This window comes from Boleophthalmus pectinirostris, unplaced genomic scaffold (genome assembly GCF_026225935.1).
Source record: "Boleophthalmus pectinirostris isolate CB_2022bp ecotype Guang Dong unplaced genomic scaffold, ASM2622593v1 HiC_scaffold_15, whole genome shotgun sequence".
NCBI lineage: Eukaryota > Metazoa > Chordata > Actinopteri > Gobiiformes > Gobiidae > Boleophthalmus > Boleophthalmus pectinirostris.
This window is the reverse complement of record NW_026571070.1, coordinates 25,159,950-25,178,334: the sequence shown is the minus strand read 5'-3', so window position 1 is coordinate 25,178,334 and position 18,385 is coordinate 25,159,950. Positions and strand designations below refer to the sequence as shown.

The 18,385-nt window shown below is 39.2% G+C and overlaps 1 protein-coding gene across 1 annotated transcript in view; it reads right to left on the bottom strand.

Moving 5' to 3' along the window:
- Positions 1–3,655: 3,655 nt before the first annotated feature.
- tgfbr1b (transforming growth factor, beta receptor 1 b) overlaps positions 3,656–18,385 on the bottom strand; it is a 56,897-nt gene continuing 42,167 nt past the window's right edge. Inside the window, exons 7-9 of the mRNA XM_055150771.1 lie at positions 15,281–15,405; positions 13,021–13,151; positions 3,656–9,552 (exon numbers count right to left, since the gene is read on the bottom strand). Of these exons, the coding sequence (XP_055006746.1) occupies positions 9,427–9,552; positions 13,021–13,151; positions 15,281–15,405 (382 nt within the window). The 3' untranslated portion in view covers positions 3,656–9,426. The remainder of the gene's footprint in view (positions 9,553–13,020; positions 13,152–15,280; positions 15,406–18,385) is intronic.

The following is an 18,385-nucleotide window of genomic DNA, read 5'->3' as shown; positions in this document are numbered from 1 at the left end:
ACAGACAGATGATAAGAACAACTTCAACTAGATATATGTATGTTTTTAGTATCATTTTACTACTACAGTCTATGAATAACAAGAGATTGTAGGGAACTCTTTTGCAGATCTTGAGCCAGGATCTTGGTCAAAAATACCAATCTGAAACAAATTTTATCAGGAGTATGAGTCTTAGAGTGACCAGATTTTCAAAATAAAAAACTGGGACATATTTGATTTGGGTTGGTTGGTATTAAAATTGTGAAATGAGTGCATAATTAAGGAAAATTGTTAAGCATTTGGCACTAATGCGAGTCAGTACAGGCACATTTTCTTTGTATTTTTGTCATTTTTAAGCAGCTTTTCTGTATTTTACTGAAACAAATGACAATTTATGCCTCTCTTTTCTGTTCACAGATATCAGATTGGTCAAAAATAGCGACTCCTAGGACATTTTTTTGTATAAAACTGAGACAAATCACTGGTTTCAGATAAATCTGCTGGGACTGGGACTGCTTCGGGTAAATAGGGATGTCTGGTCACCCTAATAAATCAAAATAAATCAATAATAAATAAATCAAATCACATTCACAAGTGCAATATGATTTATATGATTTTTTGGTGAAGGCTTGGCTCCAAGAAGATTATTGCTTAGCTTTAAATGTTCCCCTGTACAGCAATAAACTATATCCATGGACACAAGCAGATGATGCCAGTGGGTTACAGATTAGATCTGAAGGTTGGTGGTTCAAATCCCACTCTCGACATAAACATCATGGGTTGAGCGGTCAGATCCACTGACTCACAGGTTGGCTGGTGTGATTCCGGCTCGCACAGATGAATGCTGCTGTTGTGTCCTTGGGCAAGACGCTTAACCCCCTCGCCCCCAGTGTCTGTGTACAGTGGTGTATGAATGGGTGAGTGGTTCCTTGTTGTAAAGCACTTTGAGTGCCTTGGAGTTAGCAAAGCACTATAGAAAAATGTGACCATTTACCATCTACTGTTTGGAGAGGTGACCACACTCTCAGTGACAATGCATGTTTTTCAGTAATCACAATAAAATACCTGCAACTGAATAAAATGCAAGATAGAATGTCATACTTGCAGACCCCTTCAGAAATGTTATATGGTGCACTTTTAATAATTAACAGTTTTTCAGTTAGTCACAGTTTTTTGGTTCAAAATAAAACACCTAAATACGACTATTAACACTCATACTATTGACCACAGGCTCCTCAAAAATTTTAGTTTTAAATAAATGTTCAGTTTTTCATGAATTTTCAGACCATCTAAAAGCGTATTAAGCTGTTTTCTGATTCCTTTATTGTCATTTAAAAGAAGCAACTGTGCATGTTTAAAGTACACAGGGGAAAGTTTGCACCTTGAGGAACACCCACCCAACATTGTAAGAACATGCAAAATCCACACACTGACTCTGCACACAGTCTTGCAATCTTCAAAGTTGCAATCTTCTTTCTGTGAGGCAAGAGTTAACCAAACATTTATATAGCCAATATTTTGTTCTTTTCTTTATTACTTGTTTTGCCGATTAAACTTTTCTATTTTACAAAAACGGCTTGATTTATTTGGCCTTTTCACGCTCCAGAGCCCACAATTGATCTTATAATCATTATGGCACAACCTATCCCCGCCACAACGCCAAAGCACCACAGCACCTTTGTAAAAACTACATCCCCTCTTCTTGTGTCGGGACAGTAAATATATTCTGAGAAAAACCAGAAGCCATTGCGGATTCCTCCCCTGAACGAGGCCAAACAAAGCGGTTGAAGACGGCGTTTTATAAAGTCACCCTCTTCACAGTTTGGTGCACACGACTCGGCACTTTCACCGCGAGCTGCTCCGTAAACAAAACCCTCTTAGCGTCGATCTCACGGGTGATAAACAAAAGTTCTTCAAGGGCACAGTGATAGAATACCAAACATAAAAACATTAACTTTTAGCAGACCTGACATCCACACAAACAGCTACCTGGGCTGACAACAAAGTGCGGTGGAAGGAGTTTGGGGAATGGGAAATTGCTGGTTTGTGTGCGAGGTGTTTTATATAGTGAGCCCTTTCTCATGTTTCAGTGACTTTTTCACAATGTTTTTATTTGTCCTCATATGGGACTGGTGGAGCGTGCAGCATTTGTTTACTCAAAAGAAAAACAAAGACAGGAATATAAGCATCCTTCAAAATGTATGTATAGGCTCTAGGTCTTAAAGGTGCACCGTGTAACTTTTTGGTTCTGTTACCTGCTTGTTTCATGTCATTGCTCTGCCTGGAATGTTCCACAGTATGCCTTTGAACAGCTCTACCTACTTTTATTCAGTCACAGGTGGTTTTATAGCTTAAAAAAAAATAAACAAAAACATGCATTCTGACTGTGAGTGGGGTTGCCTCACTACAGAGCTGACCTGTAACTTGGTCGGGTTGTGCAGGTGTTAGGGCCCTGCAACTCACAAGGGGCTCCAAAATTCTTGCCCATAGTAAAAGCGTGTTCTTTTGGCTGACCAGGCAACTAAAACACTAAAGAGATTACAGATTGCATTTGGCCTAGCAGGGTTGCCTACTTAGCAAATATGGTCGCAAAATAGCTTACCAAAGACACTGTATGTTGCTCTCATTAGAAATGGTTCCATTACATTAAAATTTAGCATATTAGGCTGAATTTCAACCACTGTAATAATTGCCTTTGATGCCTTTCTCCATTTCTCCATTTGGATGAAGCTGTGGCAGTTCCTCACGCGTCCACCAGAGTGCGTTAAGAGACCAGCTTTAATATAAGCTGGTCTCTCTAATATAAGCCATATTACCTCTCAGAAAGGATCGGATGTTTATGCAAAATGGACTCTTGTGAGCTTTAAGCTGTTAGAATGTTGTTACCTTATCAAAAACATATCTGATGACTCAAACACATTTGAGTCATCTTTTATAATTAGTCTGTCTGTATCACCAAAGTGTGTGATGTTAGGTAGTAGTACTTTTCAAGTTAACTACCTTTTATATTTTATTTGAAGGCTGAATTTATCCAGTTGATTCTAGTGAAGGTGTATGGAGTTTAAAAATACTGTAGAGTACTTCCTGTATTACCACAGAGTGTGTTAATATGTGAATAAACTAAACACATCTGCAGGTATGTTTTAGATGAGGACACATTATAAAACAGATAAAAGCTATAAAGTTTTTTTTAAGTACAAGATATTTCAGTTTATCTTTGACCAAAAGGGTCTTTGGTCTTAAAGCTTCTTTTAACCAAACAAAATCGATTCTGCTAAAGAAGTAACCTTCAGCTTAATGTTGTTTATAAAAAACAAGTAATCTTGGAATGTGTGGGTCTCTGGGCAGTGTACTATTGGTCAGTGTCTCCTCATGCTGTGCATGTGTCTGGCCTCTTGGTGGCACTGTTGTACCACTGCTTGTTGAGTCAGTGGAGTTGATTTAAGCATACAAATTCACTTGGTTGCATTCATTGGTCTACAACAGCTTAGAGACTGTATTCTGCATAATTAACGGCCGTCCACTTTTGTACACCTTGATACTCTACTGAAAAAGTTCAAGTAGGTCTATTTTTCATGAGGAAACAAAAACATGGTTAAAGTTTAGTTTCAAGTTAGAAAAGGATGAAGAAAACACTTTAGAAACAGTATGTAATGACAGAACAGAGAGGCAGCACTGTAGTGAAAGCTTGCTTCTTTATTCACACGTCTACACAGCTATGTTAGAGTTAACATACGTGTCAATCCTCTACTTCCTATGCTCTTCCATCATCTGTACACTATAGAAAAGATGCGAATATGCTTAGAAAGAGTGGAGCGGGGAGGCGAGGGGCGAAGCTTGTCCAGGGGGGGCGTGTCCAGTCCGTGCCCCCGGGAGCCGCCTCAGCCTCCCGCTCTTCTTCTGCACTTGAAAACAAAGACATACTGAACAAGGCATTGGTACCGAAGCTGGAGAGAGGGCTGTACAGCTGCGCAGACAGGACAACACAAGGCCAGCGACGTCAAAGTAGTACCCCGAAAATCATCAGAGAGAAGTAAACAAACCCAGTTATATACAGTGAGGTAAAACACATTGGTCTTCGAAGGAGGTATTCTCTTTTGATTAAGTGACCTTTTTAATACGTTTATTTTTTTGTTTCGTTTCTCTGCCGTCCGCACGAAGGGATGACATCGATAAAGTAGAAACGCGGATGCAGACACAATCGCATGCGAACTTGTCATTCAGGAGGGTCCAAACCGAGGCACCAACCAAAGATGATAAAGCTTTCTGCTACCTCTGAGCCCCGGCAGCCGCAGCAGCTTTCCGCCGGGGGGAAGGGGGGTGGTCACAGCCCTTTGGCACTTGCTCAGGATCACAGTGAGCGGGTGCGAGCATAGATAGGTCCGTAGACTTGCGGTCGCCCAGTGCTTGCATAAGGTAGGGTGGGCTTTTTGGGCTCCGGCTCGGCCCAACTGGGGGGCTTGTACATTCACTTGAGTGGGCTGAGAGCTGGCATAGTCTGAGGTGGCTCTGTGTGCTGCTCCGGGGTGAGTGCCAAAGGGCTGCAAGCGATCGAAAATGGATTTTGTCGTAAACTGCTAGTGGTTCTCAAACTTTGGGTTAAGTATAACACGAAGGGAAGGTCAAAGCAATTAACTGAACGTCAATCAAGATTCATTTAGCTCTAATTGTCAATGATCAACCTGGGGATTTTTCATTGAAAGTTCTACATCAGAAAATCCATGTCTTTGAAGGTTAAGTTCAGACTTTGAAGGAAGAAATTTGACTATTTTTGGGGCTCTTTACTAAAGACAAAATAAAATCAAAACAAAAATCATGATGGGTCACTATAATCATACTATCAAGCTGTAACTAGGGGTAAGTAAGTGATTCATTGGGGTGCGTCTCAGATTTAGTTCAGGGTTAAGTGAAGGTTTAGTCCCAGGTTCAATCATATTTTTAGACTGGTTTTAAATTTGTGTTTAGTACTGCTTTCTCAGGTACAATTAGAGGCCTATTTCCTACCCTAATCTTGGGTCTTGGTTTTCTCTTTAGTTTAACATTTTGCTCTGTTAGTGTAAGTAAGAAAACTAGAAAACTTTGCTATTTCTGGGTGGATAAGTTAAGTTTGAGAAACACTGGCAAACACAGTCTTGAGTAAAAGATTTAAGTTCTTAATAACAGTTCTTTCATACAGGGGTATCCACTATCCCTAATGAATTCTTTAGCATTGGTATTTTTGCAGTTCTGTCACAGCCATAATTTGGACTAGGGCTGCACAATATAGATATACTGAATTGCTATTTGAGTTCACGCAGTTATCAAAATCGAAATTGATTCTAATAGAAAACCTCTGCAAAAAACAAAATGTTTTTGTTGAAATATCTTGTTTTATCTGTAGATTTAGACCTCTAAAAAGAGTCTGAAATGCATTGGATTCTTGTATTAGTGTAGCAGTTCAGATTTTAGTTCAGATTTTAGTGTTATTTCAAATGTTAATGCTCTTGGAATACTTTGAATGTCAACTCCGAACAAAATCCTACTTTTTTTAATACATACGTTGCAAATCTAATCTCACTCGCAATTTCAATGTTTCCTAAAAATGTACAGCCCTAGTCTGGACACCCCAGATTAACAATTACAGAACTGACAGTGTTTTGAATTTGTATTTGAATCTCATGGTACAGTCGAGTCGGATAGGCTGCTGCGGCGCGTGGAGCCAGCTGATAGTCTTCAAAAGGAGAGGAGGGAATGACAAGAGAAGGCAGGGACTCAGAGATCATGGGGGGTCTCTGGGCTCAGTAAAGAAAAGGCTGCTGGTGCTTTTAAGACAGAATGAAGCTTCGTCCTGGTGTGTTTGCTTTGTTCATGTCCCAGAGAATGAGGCGGTGATGAGAGCACCTTCGGGCTGTGTTTGCGCTGAGCAGATCGGGCGACAGGGAGGAAGCTGACAGCGAGGATGACTGGGAGAAGACCAAAGCAGAAGGGGGGACTAACGGCGGGGAAGGTGGGAGTAGGATGGGGGGGGATACCAGGGAAAAAGGGGATATTGGGTAGATGCAGGGGTTCTTAGACTTTGAGGTCTCATACAAATGTTGGTCAGGAATTATCCAAAGAACTCCCTCATCATCATCCTCCACCATGACATAAAAATACACTTGAGTAAAATCTGTTTAAACTAGAGATAAACCATGTTTTTTTTTTTCCATGGGCCATGCCAGTTGTTTAGAATCAAGAGAAACTGACGGCCGATAAGCTCTGGCGATATTTTTGGGTGAATATGTAGAGCAGATTTTGATTCATTTTCCCAAATTATGCAATTTAAATTTACTGCAAACTTCACCCAAACCTATTTTTTCTACAAACCTGCAATTACTCCTACGCACTTAAGTGTTCAAAATAAGCTTTATGCATATTCGTTTGGCAACGGATTGGCCAAAAATTTATATCGGCTTGTGCTGGAGATTTAACACCAATAGACCATATGCAAAAAAGTGCAAATATCGGCCCAATATACTGACAAACCAATCCATCTCTAGTTGAAATCAAGTATAAAACCTACATAATTAACTTCTAATAGTTTGTACATTATAAGAAATTGTAGTATTTAAATTGGAAGTAATTTTTCAACATTTTTTGAGGGACCTTTGAGATGTTTGAGAATGGTCAGAGTAGATGGAGGATGGAGTAGGGGATCATGGGTGAATTTAAAAAAAGACAAGGGGGCAAATGATCCAGTAAGCAGGGTACATGGAGCAGAGGCCAGAGGAGAAAAAAAAGGGTGACCAGGGGAGCAGGGGACCACAGACAAGAGGAAACAAGGTAATGGGGTTGGGGGTCAAAGGAACAAGTATAGAAAGGGCAAAATACCACTCTGCACAGTGCAAACACAGCTCCACCAGGACAGATATCCTTGGCCCTGTTTCGCCTCACTGGGCCAACATCCAATCAGCACAGTCCATCGAACATTTAATTTTTACATAGCAGCAAAAAAAAAAAAAATCTTTCTTCAAATATCACAATTCTTTTCGTTTACTTCAAGAAAAATCTATTTACAAAGTTTACAAAGTCCCACTTGATTAAGACTGCTTCAACTCCGCTCCAACGGGCCAAGAGGGGGCCCGTCTTCAGTCAGATATTTTGGGGGAAAAGGGCGCAGATGGAGATGAGGTTTAGGGGCAGTTCTGTGGTCCTCCTCGGAATTTAAGGAGGACATTTTGCTCCTAACAGTAAAACGTCAGTCAATTTGAAATCAGAGGACAATTCAGACAGAGAATCCTCCTTGAATAAGCTTCGACGGGAGGGGATCCGACCTCATTTGGAGAAATGAGGTCGGACGATTGTGGAATGTGACTTTTGAGCAGACCTGAACGTTTGGCTTTCAATCTGACCTTTTTTTTTTTCTTTTTAAATCAATAGAATACACAATCTGTTGCTACACAAGATTATTTTTTTGTACAAAACTAGCACTTTGAATTGAAATATCCACTCGGGTGAAAAATAACTGCTTGTCTTGCGTTCCCTGCGGACAGCCTGGTGAGTTGTCCGGTGATGGATTGGCACAGAGTTTGGGCACTGCCTGGGTCTGTGGCAGTGGCGCGAGGAGGAGAAGGAGGAGGAGGAGGAGCTAACGGCGACATGGCACAGGTGGGCAGCAGCACATACACACGAATGCGTCCATATGAAAGAGAAAGGCAGAGAGAGCTAGAAAGAGAGGCAGAGAGAGATAGAGACAAAGAGAGAGGCAGAGAGAGAGAGTGAAAGACACTGCCACACAGCTCGCCCGCCCGCCAGCCAAGGGAGAAGGGCACTTATTGCTGAGCAGAAAGATATTCTCCAGATATCGGTCATGTGTGAACAATGGCCGACACTGCCAGCTCTGAGCGCGGATTAGATGTGTGGCAATATTGGCAACGCAACAACAACTAAGACAAGACTGAACAGATGCTACATACATCTTTTAACATGATCGTAAAAATCAACAATATATAATACTCATTTTTTCATATAAAAGAAAATCAAGACTCTTATGTGTTGGTCCCTTAAGGCTTGCTAAGCTGAAATGAAGTCCACTTTCATTTTTTTGTGTTCATAAATGTACATTCTAGTAGAAAAAGCGGTAAAAAGAAAAGGATACACACCTGGAAAACCTATGGCTTAGTAAATCTCCGTTTGCTATATTTAATGAATGTCACTGTCGAGTGATTATCCTACACCAACACTGAACTGAACCCAAGACATTTAGGGGCAACATCACGTAGTATGCTTTACAAGTCTGGAGTCTGCCCCGCCACAGCGCCTGCAGGGGGAGCTGTCTGGTGAGACTGAGGTGGTCCGGTGTGGGGTGGGTCCAGATGGCACCAGGCGCCGCGGGCTGCTGCTGATCGGTGCATAGAATGAGCCCGGGCCAGAGGGGGGCGGTAAAGCACTGGCACTTTCCGGTATAGCTGAGCATGGTATGGTTACGCAGGATATACAAAAGAACACTTTGTCTAGTGCTATTGCATATGTGGCAGCATGAATGAGGTCATCGTGTCCAGGTTGGTTTGCAAAGTGATCCCCTGCCTCCGTAAAGACGATACAAGAGAATAAATACAAGTGAGCGGTCGCCATGGGAGACTGCTCACAGACGAAGAGGAGGAGGCAGAGAGGGTCCAGCGGTGGACTGATACCTGAGGGCCGGTCCACGGAGGACTCTCTCCAGGAGGGCACCAGGAGGGGGCGCTACCCTCTTAGGAGCACACTACCTACAAATACACAAACTTTACATCTATGTACATTAAGGAGAATAAAATAGTTATAATTACATAATAAACATTTTACATTCATAACTTATTTTAGATTCTGATCATCTATAAAAGGAATATACTGTATAGAATAATATTCTATTCTAAGTCATTTTATTGAAAAAAAAAAAAAAAAAAAAAACTGGACCATTTATTCATTAACCAGATACGTGGGAGTTTGGACCCTTATTGATTTTTGTTGGTTTTGTGACCTGTGGGAAGGCCAGAAACTGATAATATCAAATGTTTTCAGTTCCATGTTTACTCACGGGCTGCCAACATAACCAGAAATAATCAATTAACTTTGGAAATGCTGGAAGTGGTTTTAAAAATGATTTCAATATTTGTTTTCATTCTGCCTTTTTGCCATGTCTACTGCATTTGCAGTAGTGTTCATAGGATTTCTCATATGAAACCTGCTGTTATCTCTACATAACATAGTGTGCATGTCTTAGCCCCTGACACACTGGGAGCCCTCCAGGAGAGTGCCCTGCTTATGAACATAGTGGCAGCTCCAGGCCTGCAGGGGGCTCTGTCCCGGCCGAGGCCCCATGGAGCTGATATGACAGATGGATATGAGGGTAGATATGAATGCCCTGTGTTCCCTTCTTGTTGTCACACTTCTTCAGAATCGCTCCATGACACAATAATGCTGATGGGTGGGCAGTGAGGAGCCTGTACTCTACATCTTGATGCCCTCCTGTTGGCTGAGCTGAGACAGAGTCTTCTTGATGCGCAGAGCCGTGAGGCGGGCCGCACCGTTAGCATACCAGCACTCCCTCATGATCTTGGCCATTACCCGCAGAGCCTGCACCAGAGCACAAAGCACAGGTTAGAATCTACTGTTCACACTGGAGGGAATCCAGAGCCACTATTCACACCAACAGCATTATAAACAGCTGGTGGAACAGTTGGATAGATAGCATAATTAAATGATCGTTTGGACGCTCTTTGTAATGGATGCCTCCTCTGAAGCCTTCTGATTATGGAACATATCTGCCTTGATCAAATATTAAGTGGCTGTTGGGCTGAGCAGTGTGCTCACTCAAACTTTAATGAGGATGTAATGGTTGAGCCGTGTGTGTAATCACTCGGACAAAGAGCTGCACATCAGATCGACCACACTTCAGATTCGCTCCTGCACAAGCTCCAGATGCCCCTGAACACAGCCCTGGTAAAACTAATTATACAAGATACACTCTGGCAACCCAGATACTATTTATAAAAAAGAATACTGTTACTAGGGCTAGCTGCAATCTAATCGAAACTGCAATTTCAATGGACACCATTAGGAAATCAAAAAGAGTGCAATTTTTTAAGTACCACTGTTTCCTCCATAGACAACAACATATTGTCTTATTATTCTGTAAAAAAATTGCTAACTGATTTGCTAACTACTAGATACATTTCAGAGCATGTTTGTCAAGGTAAATTATAGGGTTAGTAGCTTCTATGAATAATAAACCACAGACTGAGGCTGAATATTTTGTTCTTTGTGGAGGACATTATATTACCCAAATAAGTGCAATCTCTTTAATATGATGCTTTCAGTTCAATTCCTGCAGCCTTGGAAACTTGCAAGCACCCAAATAATGGGAATCAAATCTTCCCCGGTGACACAATGCACCGACAGGCTTCAAACCACTAACCCACACTATTCATCCATTTCTCTTAAAATCCATAAGTTAATTAATAATCCAAGAGCCAAAACTCATCTCAGTTACACAAAAGATATGATTTGACGACCAAAATGAATGACAACACCTTAAACTGAACAAATTAAAGCTTAAATGTTCAGAAATGTGTGTTCCTTGCGTGTAAATAATCCCTAAATTTTTCATGGAATGTTGTGACATCATCTGAAAACCAGCACTATGAGTCACACATAGTAAAAATGGTATTGCTCTAGCTTTCCATATTGTAACTAGCTCCCCAGACAGAAGTGGTGACTAGACATAATGTTCCACTGCTCCGGTTGGCACGTCTTTGGTGTGGTTGTAAGCAGTTGGGATGACTCAACGTTTATCATGCGCGCGGACGCTCCCAACCACGCATTCCTCTGCTCATTCATCGACTGGAGTCTGGCCAAGTCGCTCTTTGCGTTTGGCAACAAGGAAAACTCATACTGGTAGTGTTTACGGGAAATAATTCAAAATCCGCTTCATAATCCAATTTGTTATTAAAAATAATGGAAGTGGAATGGTTCAGGAACACTGTTGATCAGACAGTGCAGAGTAGTCGTGGGTGTAGTACTGAGGAGTATATAGATTCATGTCTGGTTTGGAGCCTGGGGTTAGCGTATGAAGTGTGTGAAGACGGAGAGTGGAGTGTGTGGGAAGTGCTGGCTGACGCTCAAACAGTCTGCAGTTATAACCAGAGGAGGCAGCTTCTCACTAGAGATGTCAGAAATATTCAGGTCACAACTTAATCGTAAGGACTAAAAAAATAATACTAGTGAGAAATTTCAAGGCTAAATTAAAGGCACTAACTAATTTTTACAGTATTCAAAATGTCAAAAACTGAACCAAAGATAACAACAATATTCAGGTCACAATTTAAAGGTCCTATATTACACAAAATGGAGAGCTTTAAATCACGTCAGAATGCTGTAACCACACCAAAACCATACCTGGAGTTGTGTTTTGTTTCATTCATACATGCAATCCTTTTCTAGTCTGTTTACCTTTACAGAGCTCAAAATGCTCTGTTCCACCTTGTGATGTCAAACTTGTATTAGTCATCTAATATAGGTTTTGGTCAACTAAGACTCCATCAACCAATTTATCAACTAAACGACTAAAGGATTACAGTTGGCCCATAATGAAGCTCAACAGTTATTGCCTGCTACAGTTCTGGTAGTAATATTTTCATAAATTTTCTCATAGACTTGTGAAAATTTTATATTAAGAGGCCAAACAGCTATGTGCTAACTAATTTTAAAAACTCTATATTTAAAATTCAAGATTTAGCAATAAACTTTAATGACTTTAATAATAAAGTTTTAGAAACAGATTTGAAATAAAATTATAGCCCTTGTAGCCATAAGTTACCATACAGCTGATTAGCCCTGAGCAAGCTTGCAGATTTTTTTAGTTACTCTACTATTAAAAATAAATAATTTGAGAATTTTAGATGCTAATGATTGAATTTAATCTATACTCCAAGAAGTATGTGATTTATTTATTTACAGCATGTTAACTTAATTTATCAAATATGAGAGAAATGATGATCCAATAAACAAAGGGATTGAAAGAAAATTAAGGGTTGTTTAAGTTAATTGTTGTTTGTTCTGTAACAGACAGAGAAGAATTCCCAAATCACAATCTTTCGTCTCAAAATAATCATGTTTATTATATATTTGACTTCCTGCTACAGACCGAAGAGGAAACCATATTCTCTTTAATATACCTTTTTTATAAAGAAAAACTGTGAAGCTGTCATTTGAGTTTGACTTTGAGTTTTTCATCAGATATCAACACTTAAAAAACTTGAAGCGCATAGACTCAAGTGGGTAAAAAATAGCTGAAAATTGCGTTAACATCAAGTAAAAAAAAAACTGAAGGCCATATTTTGCATCAGTACCAACGAAACCTTTCTATAATTATGGCTTCTATGCATGGCCAAAAAAGCACTACCAAAATCCAATGCATTATTATTATTATGACATGTTTTTGCAGTTAATAAAGAAATAAAAACAAATAGCCAGTTGTAGGCCTTGACGTACGTTTCGATTATTATTATTATTATTTCGACGTTTCACATTCTTCATTTAAAAGGGGCCCCATTTATTTCCTCATTACAAACATACATGGAGTTTTGTTTCTTTCACACATACTGGTGTTTCAACCACAAACCCTGCATATTTGGGCTGAGTTCTTCTCTCAGACTGAAAACAACTGTTCAATTTTGTGATGTCATGTGGTAATACAGGGAATGCTCCACTGTGATTTTAATCTCCATACACTTTCATTAGAATCATTTGGATGATTTCAGCCCTGGAATTGCAAAAAGGTAAAAGGAGCCATTAACTTGATATCACAAGGTGGAACAGAGCCTTTTTGAGGTATGGAAATGTACATATTAATAATAAAAAGGTTACTCAAACATGTGTGAATGAAGCAAAACACAACTCTAGGTATGTTTTTTTTCCAACATGACTAAAAGCTCACAAGAGTCAGTTTCGCATAATGTATAACCTTTAAGCTTTTGCATGCAGTATATTCCCATTAAATGTAAATATTCTTAATGTGAGTAAGATTAGGGGGAGCAATCGTACCTCACAGCTTTGCCAGCGGTTTGGAATGTTGGGCCGCAGCTTCTGTTCACATACCACCTTCCTCATCTCTTCCACAGAGGGGTCCGACTGCACCAGGTCGTAGTAGGGGAGCTGGTAGTCCTCATGGATACCTGGACAAAGAGAGAGAGGGTACATAGGGTCAGAGGCGTCTATGTTTGCATTAGGGCTGTAGTCGACTAAAGAAATCCTCAGTAGACTAAAGACGTGCCCTGCCGGTTGATTTGTCGACTAAAAAGGCTACTTGGCAAAAGCTCACAAAAACTATTATGTATCTCTATATATCTCACTCAAACTGCACTCACGAGACTATAACTGCTCGGGATTTTTTTTTAATGCAGAAAAAAACACTAGTAACGAATGTATTCATATAAAGAGATTAAACTTGTAAATCATGAGTTTAATCTGCCCATATGAACACCCAATAAATACCAAATCTTCAGCTAACTCACCCACTCACTAAGCTCTCCTTTCTACTGTTGTCTAGGGATGTAACAATAACCGAAATATCGTGATAGCGTATCGTCAAAAGTCTCACAATAATACTGTGGGCTGTTACAACATATCAAATGCATAGTTTTATAGTGCCAATAGCTAATAGATATCGGGAACTACATATCCCATGATTCATTTCAGCGTAGACAATATGAAGAAATACATTTTTACTTGAATTCTTAGGATTATGACAGTAATAATTCACATCAAAATCTTGTCATGGTATTTTTAAAGCAAAAAAGTGTCTACAATTGTCTACAATTACATCAGCCTCTTTAAAATATTACAATAACTATCGTACTAGAGATTTGGATATTGTTACATCCTTACTATTGTCCCATATGAATTGTAATCATTTAAGTAAAATTAAACTTTGGTTGAGTTAAGACACCGTTGACTGATTATTGACTAAACAACTAAACATTAGTTTACATGCACAGTACAAGGAAAATCAGAAAAAACGTGACTAGTAGACTATTAAAATAATCCCAATTTGATAAATGCAATCAATATCTAGTAGGGATGGGACAAAATTGCCATGAGATTGTGCACATGTAGTAAAAATGATCTCATGAGAGTGTTTTCCTCATGTTTTTACGTTTGGATTGAAAAAATAGAGTACTGGTGAGTTAACATTTTTCGATTGTAGTCCCAAAAAGCAGAGCTACCATGACATCAGAAGTATTAAATAAGGTAAAAAAAATATATAGTGAGGCTAAAATTTGAAACTGAATTGTACAATGTATTTAATACTTTGTCAAAATCTCGTCTTGTCTCGTTCTCGTAGATCTAAACTATCCCATCCCATCCCTAATATCTAGACTATACATACTCTAAAACACATGATGCAAGATGGTGGCATTACTAAATCAAACTGACAAAATGGAATAAAATGCAACCTGCTGACTAGTTGATAACTAAAATACTCATTATTTGGAGCCCTAACTCTGACTACACATCCAGTCTACACACACATCTGAAGTGGAAGTACTGGGACCACCATGCTGCAAGATGTCCAAGGTATCTGAGAAATTTAGCCACAGCCCTTCAACTATGTAGCTCAAAATACTACACCATTAACTATTTTAAACAAAGTAGGGCAGTAGGTTGTGTTCACGTACCATTCTAAAATCCCAATAGCTTAAACTTGAGCTGGAGGGCAGGATTCTGTGGTAGAATTTACTGTCAAAATGGAGATTTGCTGACCTGATTTATGGTTGACATCTCTGTGCCAGTTTTTTTTGTTTTATGTGGATAGGTCCAGTAATTACAAAGTTTGACATTGACTCTTTCGGCATAAATAAACAAATTAAACTAAAATATACATATTTTTCACAATGGCTTCAGAAAGTGATGCCATTATTCAACTCTAAAAACACTGTTGTCAGCTGAAAGGACTTGAAGTAATAAGATTAAAAAGGTACATTTAAGGAGCCAATCCCTAACAAATAATAAGGTTGGTGGACCATAGATTTGGATATTTCTTTCAACAGTAAATCTCCCAAAGAGTTATATAGGCCCCTGCCCTCCAGCTAAAATTATGTGATCAAATGTCTTCTTTGTCACCAGTCTAGGGACAACAGATGGAAATCAGCATTTTTGCTAATGATAATCTGCCTAATTTACACTGTATTTACAGATGTTCATCAATATGCACAGTCCCTATCCAAAATAAATGAATAAATAAACATAAAAGCGATTCTAGGAAGTGAACCCACCCCATTTGACTTGCTGTTCTCAGCCTTACCTCCCATGGAGCAGCGGCTGGCGATCTCCCAGAACACCAGTCCCATGGCGTAGATGTCTGCACGTTTGAACGACTCAAAGTGTTTCATGTTTATGGAGTCGTCCAGCACTTCGGGAGCCATGTACCTAACACACACACACAGAGAAACAGATCAGGGTCACATGTGGGCAAACTACAGATGCATTGGCCTTTGATAATTGAACAGAACCTTCAGTCCGTGTCTTCTTTTATAAATGTAACTGGAGATATTATAGAAACTAGGGATGGGCATTCGATTAAATTTTCTTAATTGATCATCAGGAGAATTAACGATCAGTTTTTGATTAATCATTAAAGATTTTATCTTAAAATTATCATCATTATTATTACTATCTGCACTACTAATCTGCATAAATAAACTCAACTTTACGACATATAAACCGTAACCACACTAGGGCCACATCAGCCCATTTGACATTATGTGTTTAACGTAGCTTTGCGCAAGTCTCAGAAACGAAACTAAAAACCGTCTGGCTAATTTGCATAAACTAAGCAAAGAAAAAAAACAGCTCTTGTGTGCTGATGCGGTCAACATCTGTCTGACTAAAGGACATGACTCAGTGGAATATAGCTGCTACGCACAGCAACCTACATTCGGTTTGTCGATTAAAAATGAACGTAATCGACGAAATTCTTAATGGTCAATTAATTATCGATTAATCGAATAATCATGCCCATTCCGATTAGAAACACAAGCCAGTGCTGCTGCTTTAAAAAGGTGCTGCATAGGATATCAACCCATCTTTAAAAAAAAAAAAAAAAAAAAAAAAGTGAAAAACAGAACTAGTCCATTTTAAACAGTTTGCAGTGGCCCAAAGTTTTCTCTTCCTTTCCAAACTCATTCGCAGCATTCTAATTATTTACTGCAAGTGCATTTAATTTCACAGTTTTCAGAGGCAAGCATTTTACCATCACAATAATGCTAGGAAGCCAACAAACAGCGCACTTCCTGGTCCATGGAAGATATAATGCTTTTAGAATTAGATGTAGACTGAGCACACAGCAGTCTTTTTTTTAAACTATTGATACTTTGCAGCTGATGTCATCAACATTCCCTGGGGTATGATGACAGCTCTGTCTGAGGCTTTGTTAGACTTTAATCTGAGCTTTGTTTTTAACACAATCTGACCAGAAAGAACTGACTTTTCTGGAACTACAACAGGTGAGCTTTTTTGTGCTGTTGACTGAAAATACTATTTCAGTCACAGTTTTTCACTCTTACGCTTTTGTTGAAAACACCTACAACAGCACCATGAACGCTCGTATGAATCACAGGCACCTGTTTGAATCCACTTTGTATTGAGTTTTCAGACTATATTCAAACTTCACCAATCACCGTGGTAACTTCTGAACATTCCGCCACACATATACGTGCAGAACACCCCCAGCGCGATGACACTGCAAAGTACAAATTAGCCGTTTTTACTAGTGCTGTCATGCGATTAAAAAAATTGAGAGATTAATTAATTATGATCTGTAATTAATTAATCTAATTAATCTCATTTTAATCTCACCTAAAAATTGCTGAGAAAAGCCTTCAATTTGAGGTATTTTCATTTAAATTCATTATTACATTATTGTGGCAGATCAAAAGACTGATATAGATTTAAAAAAGTGACTTTATAAAGTCATTTATTGTTTAACAAATCTCTCCAAATTGTCTGTTGAGCCCAAGTCTCCATGAATAAGAAACTGTTTGTTGTAAAGTAGCAAAGACGAGGAAATCTGAACATAATAACTTTTGTCTACTTAAAGACAATAAAAAGTCCAGTCTTTCCTTAACCATATTAAAAATATTATTGATAGAGAAATACTTTATATATGAGATCACTACTTTTAGTCCTGGTTTAGACCTGCTTTAGTCCTACTTTAGTCCTGGAATGGATTAGTCCTGGTGTTAGTCCTGGTGTTAGTCCTGGTGTTAGTCCTGGTGTTAGTCCTGGTGTTAGTCCTGGTGTTAGTCCTGGTGTTAGTCCTGGTGTTAGTCCTGGTGTTTAGTCCTGGTTTAGTTCTGTTTTAGTTCTGGTTTTAGTTCTGGTTTAGTTCTGGTTTAGTTCTGGGTTTAGTCCTGGTTTAGTTCTGGTTTAGTTCTGGTTTTAGTTCTGGTTTTAGTTCTGGTTTTAGTCTGGTTTTAGTCTGGTTTTAGTCCTGGTTTTAGTCCTCGTTTAGTCCTCGTTTAGTCCTGGTTTAGTACTAGTTTAGTCCTAGTTTAGTCCTAGTTTAGTCCTAGTTTAGTCCTGGAATGGATTAATCCTGGTTTTAGTTCTGGTTTTAGTTCTGGTTTAGTTCTGGTTTAGACCTGGTTTAGTCCTGGTTTAGACCTGGTTTTAGCCTTGGTGTTAGTTCTGGTTTAGAGACGCACAGGAGGAAGCGCGGTTTACGCAGCGTACGCGAGAAAACACAGTCCACACGCGGCTCACGGGAGGACAGCGGTGTTCGCGCAGTGTCTACGGAAGAAAACGTGGTCCGCGCGTTCTCAGGTTAGTGACGATGATGAAGGTGTGTGTTTGTTTGTGTGTTTTTGTATTTGTGTGTGTTTGTGTGCGTGTCCCCTCATGTGGCAGGTCACTATAGGACAGTAGTGCAGACATCATGAGCCTATGCAGGTTGTTTTCAGGCGATATTATATTTGTTATTTTCTTTTATATTTCACGTCGGGAGAATAATTTCCAAGACACGAATGTGTTTTTACCTGTGCACTGCTGACTCTGTTCTACTGGCTCTTCGACCTGACGCCGCCAACGTTAACATGACGTTTACATCGCTCTTACTGCGCGCGTTTTGTGTGGGTTTCCGGCAATGAGTGGAATTATAATTATAATTTTAAAAAATGTATAAATGTGTTTTTGTGTGTGTGTGTGTGTGTGTTGTTGTTGTCCCAACAACACATAAAAACAGGTTTTATAATAAAGCAACTCACATACAGAAACAGCAAAGTTAGAGATTAAAAATTAGATTAACGCGATTAAAAAACATAACGCGCTAAATATGACTGTAATTAATTAATCGCAATTAACGCAATAATTTGACACCCCTAGTTTTTACACAAGTCCTCCATGAAGGTAC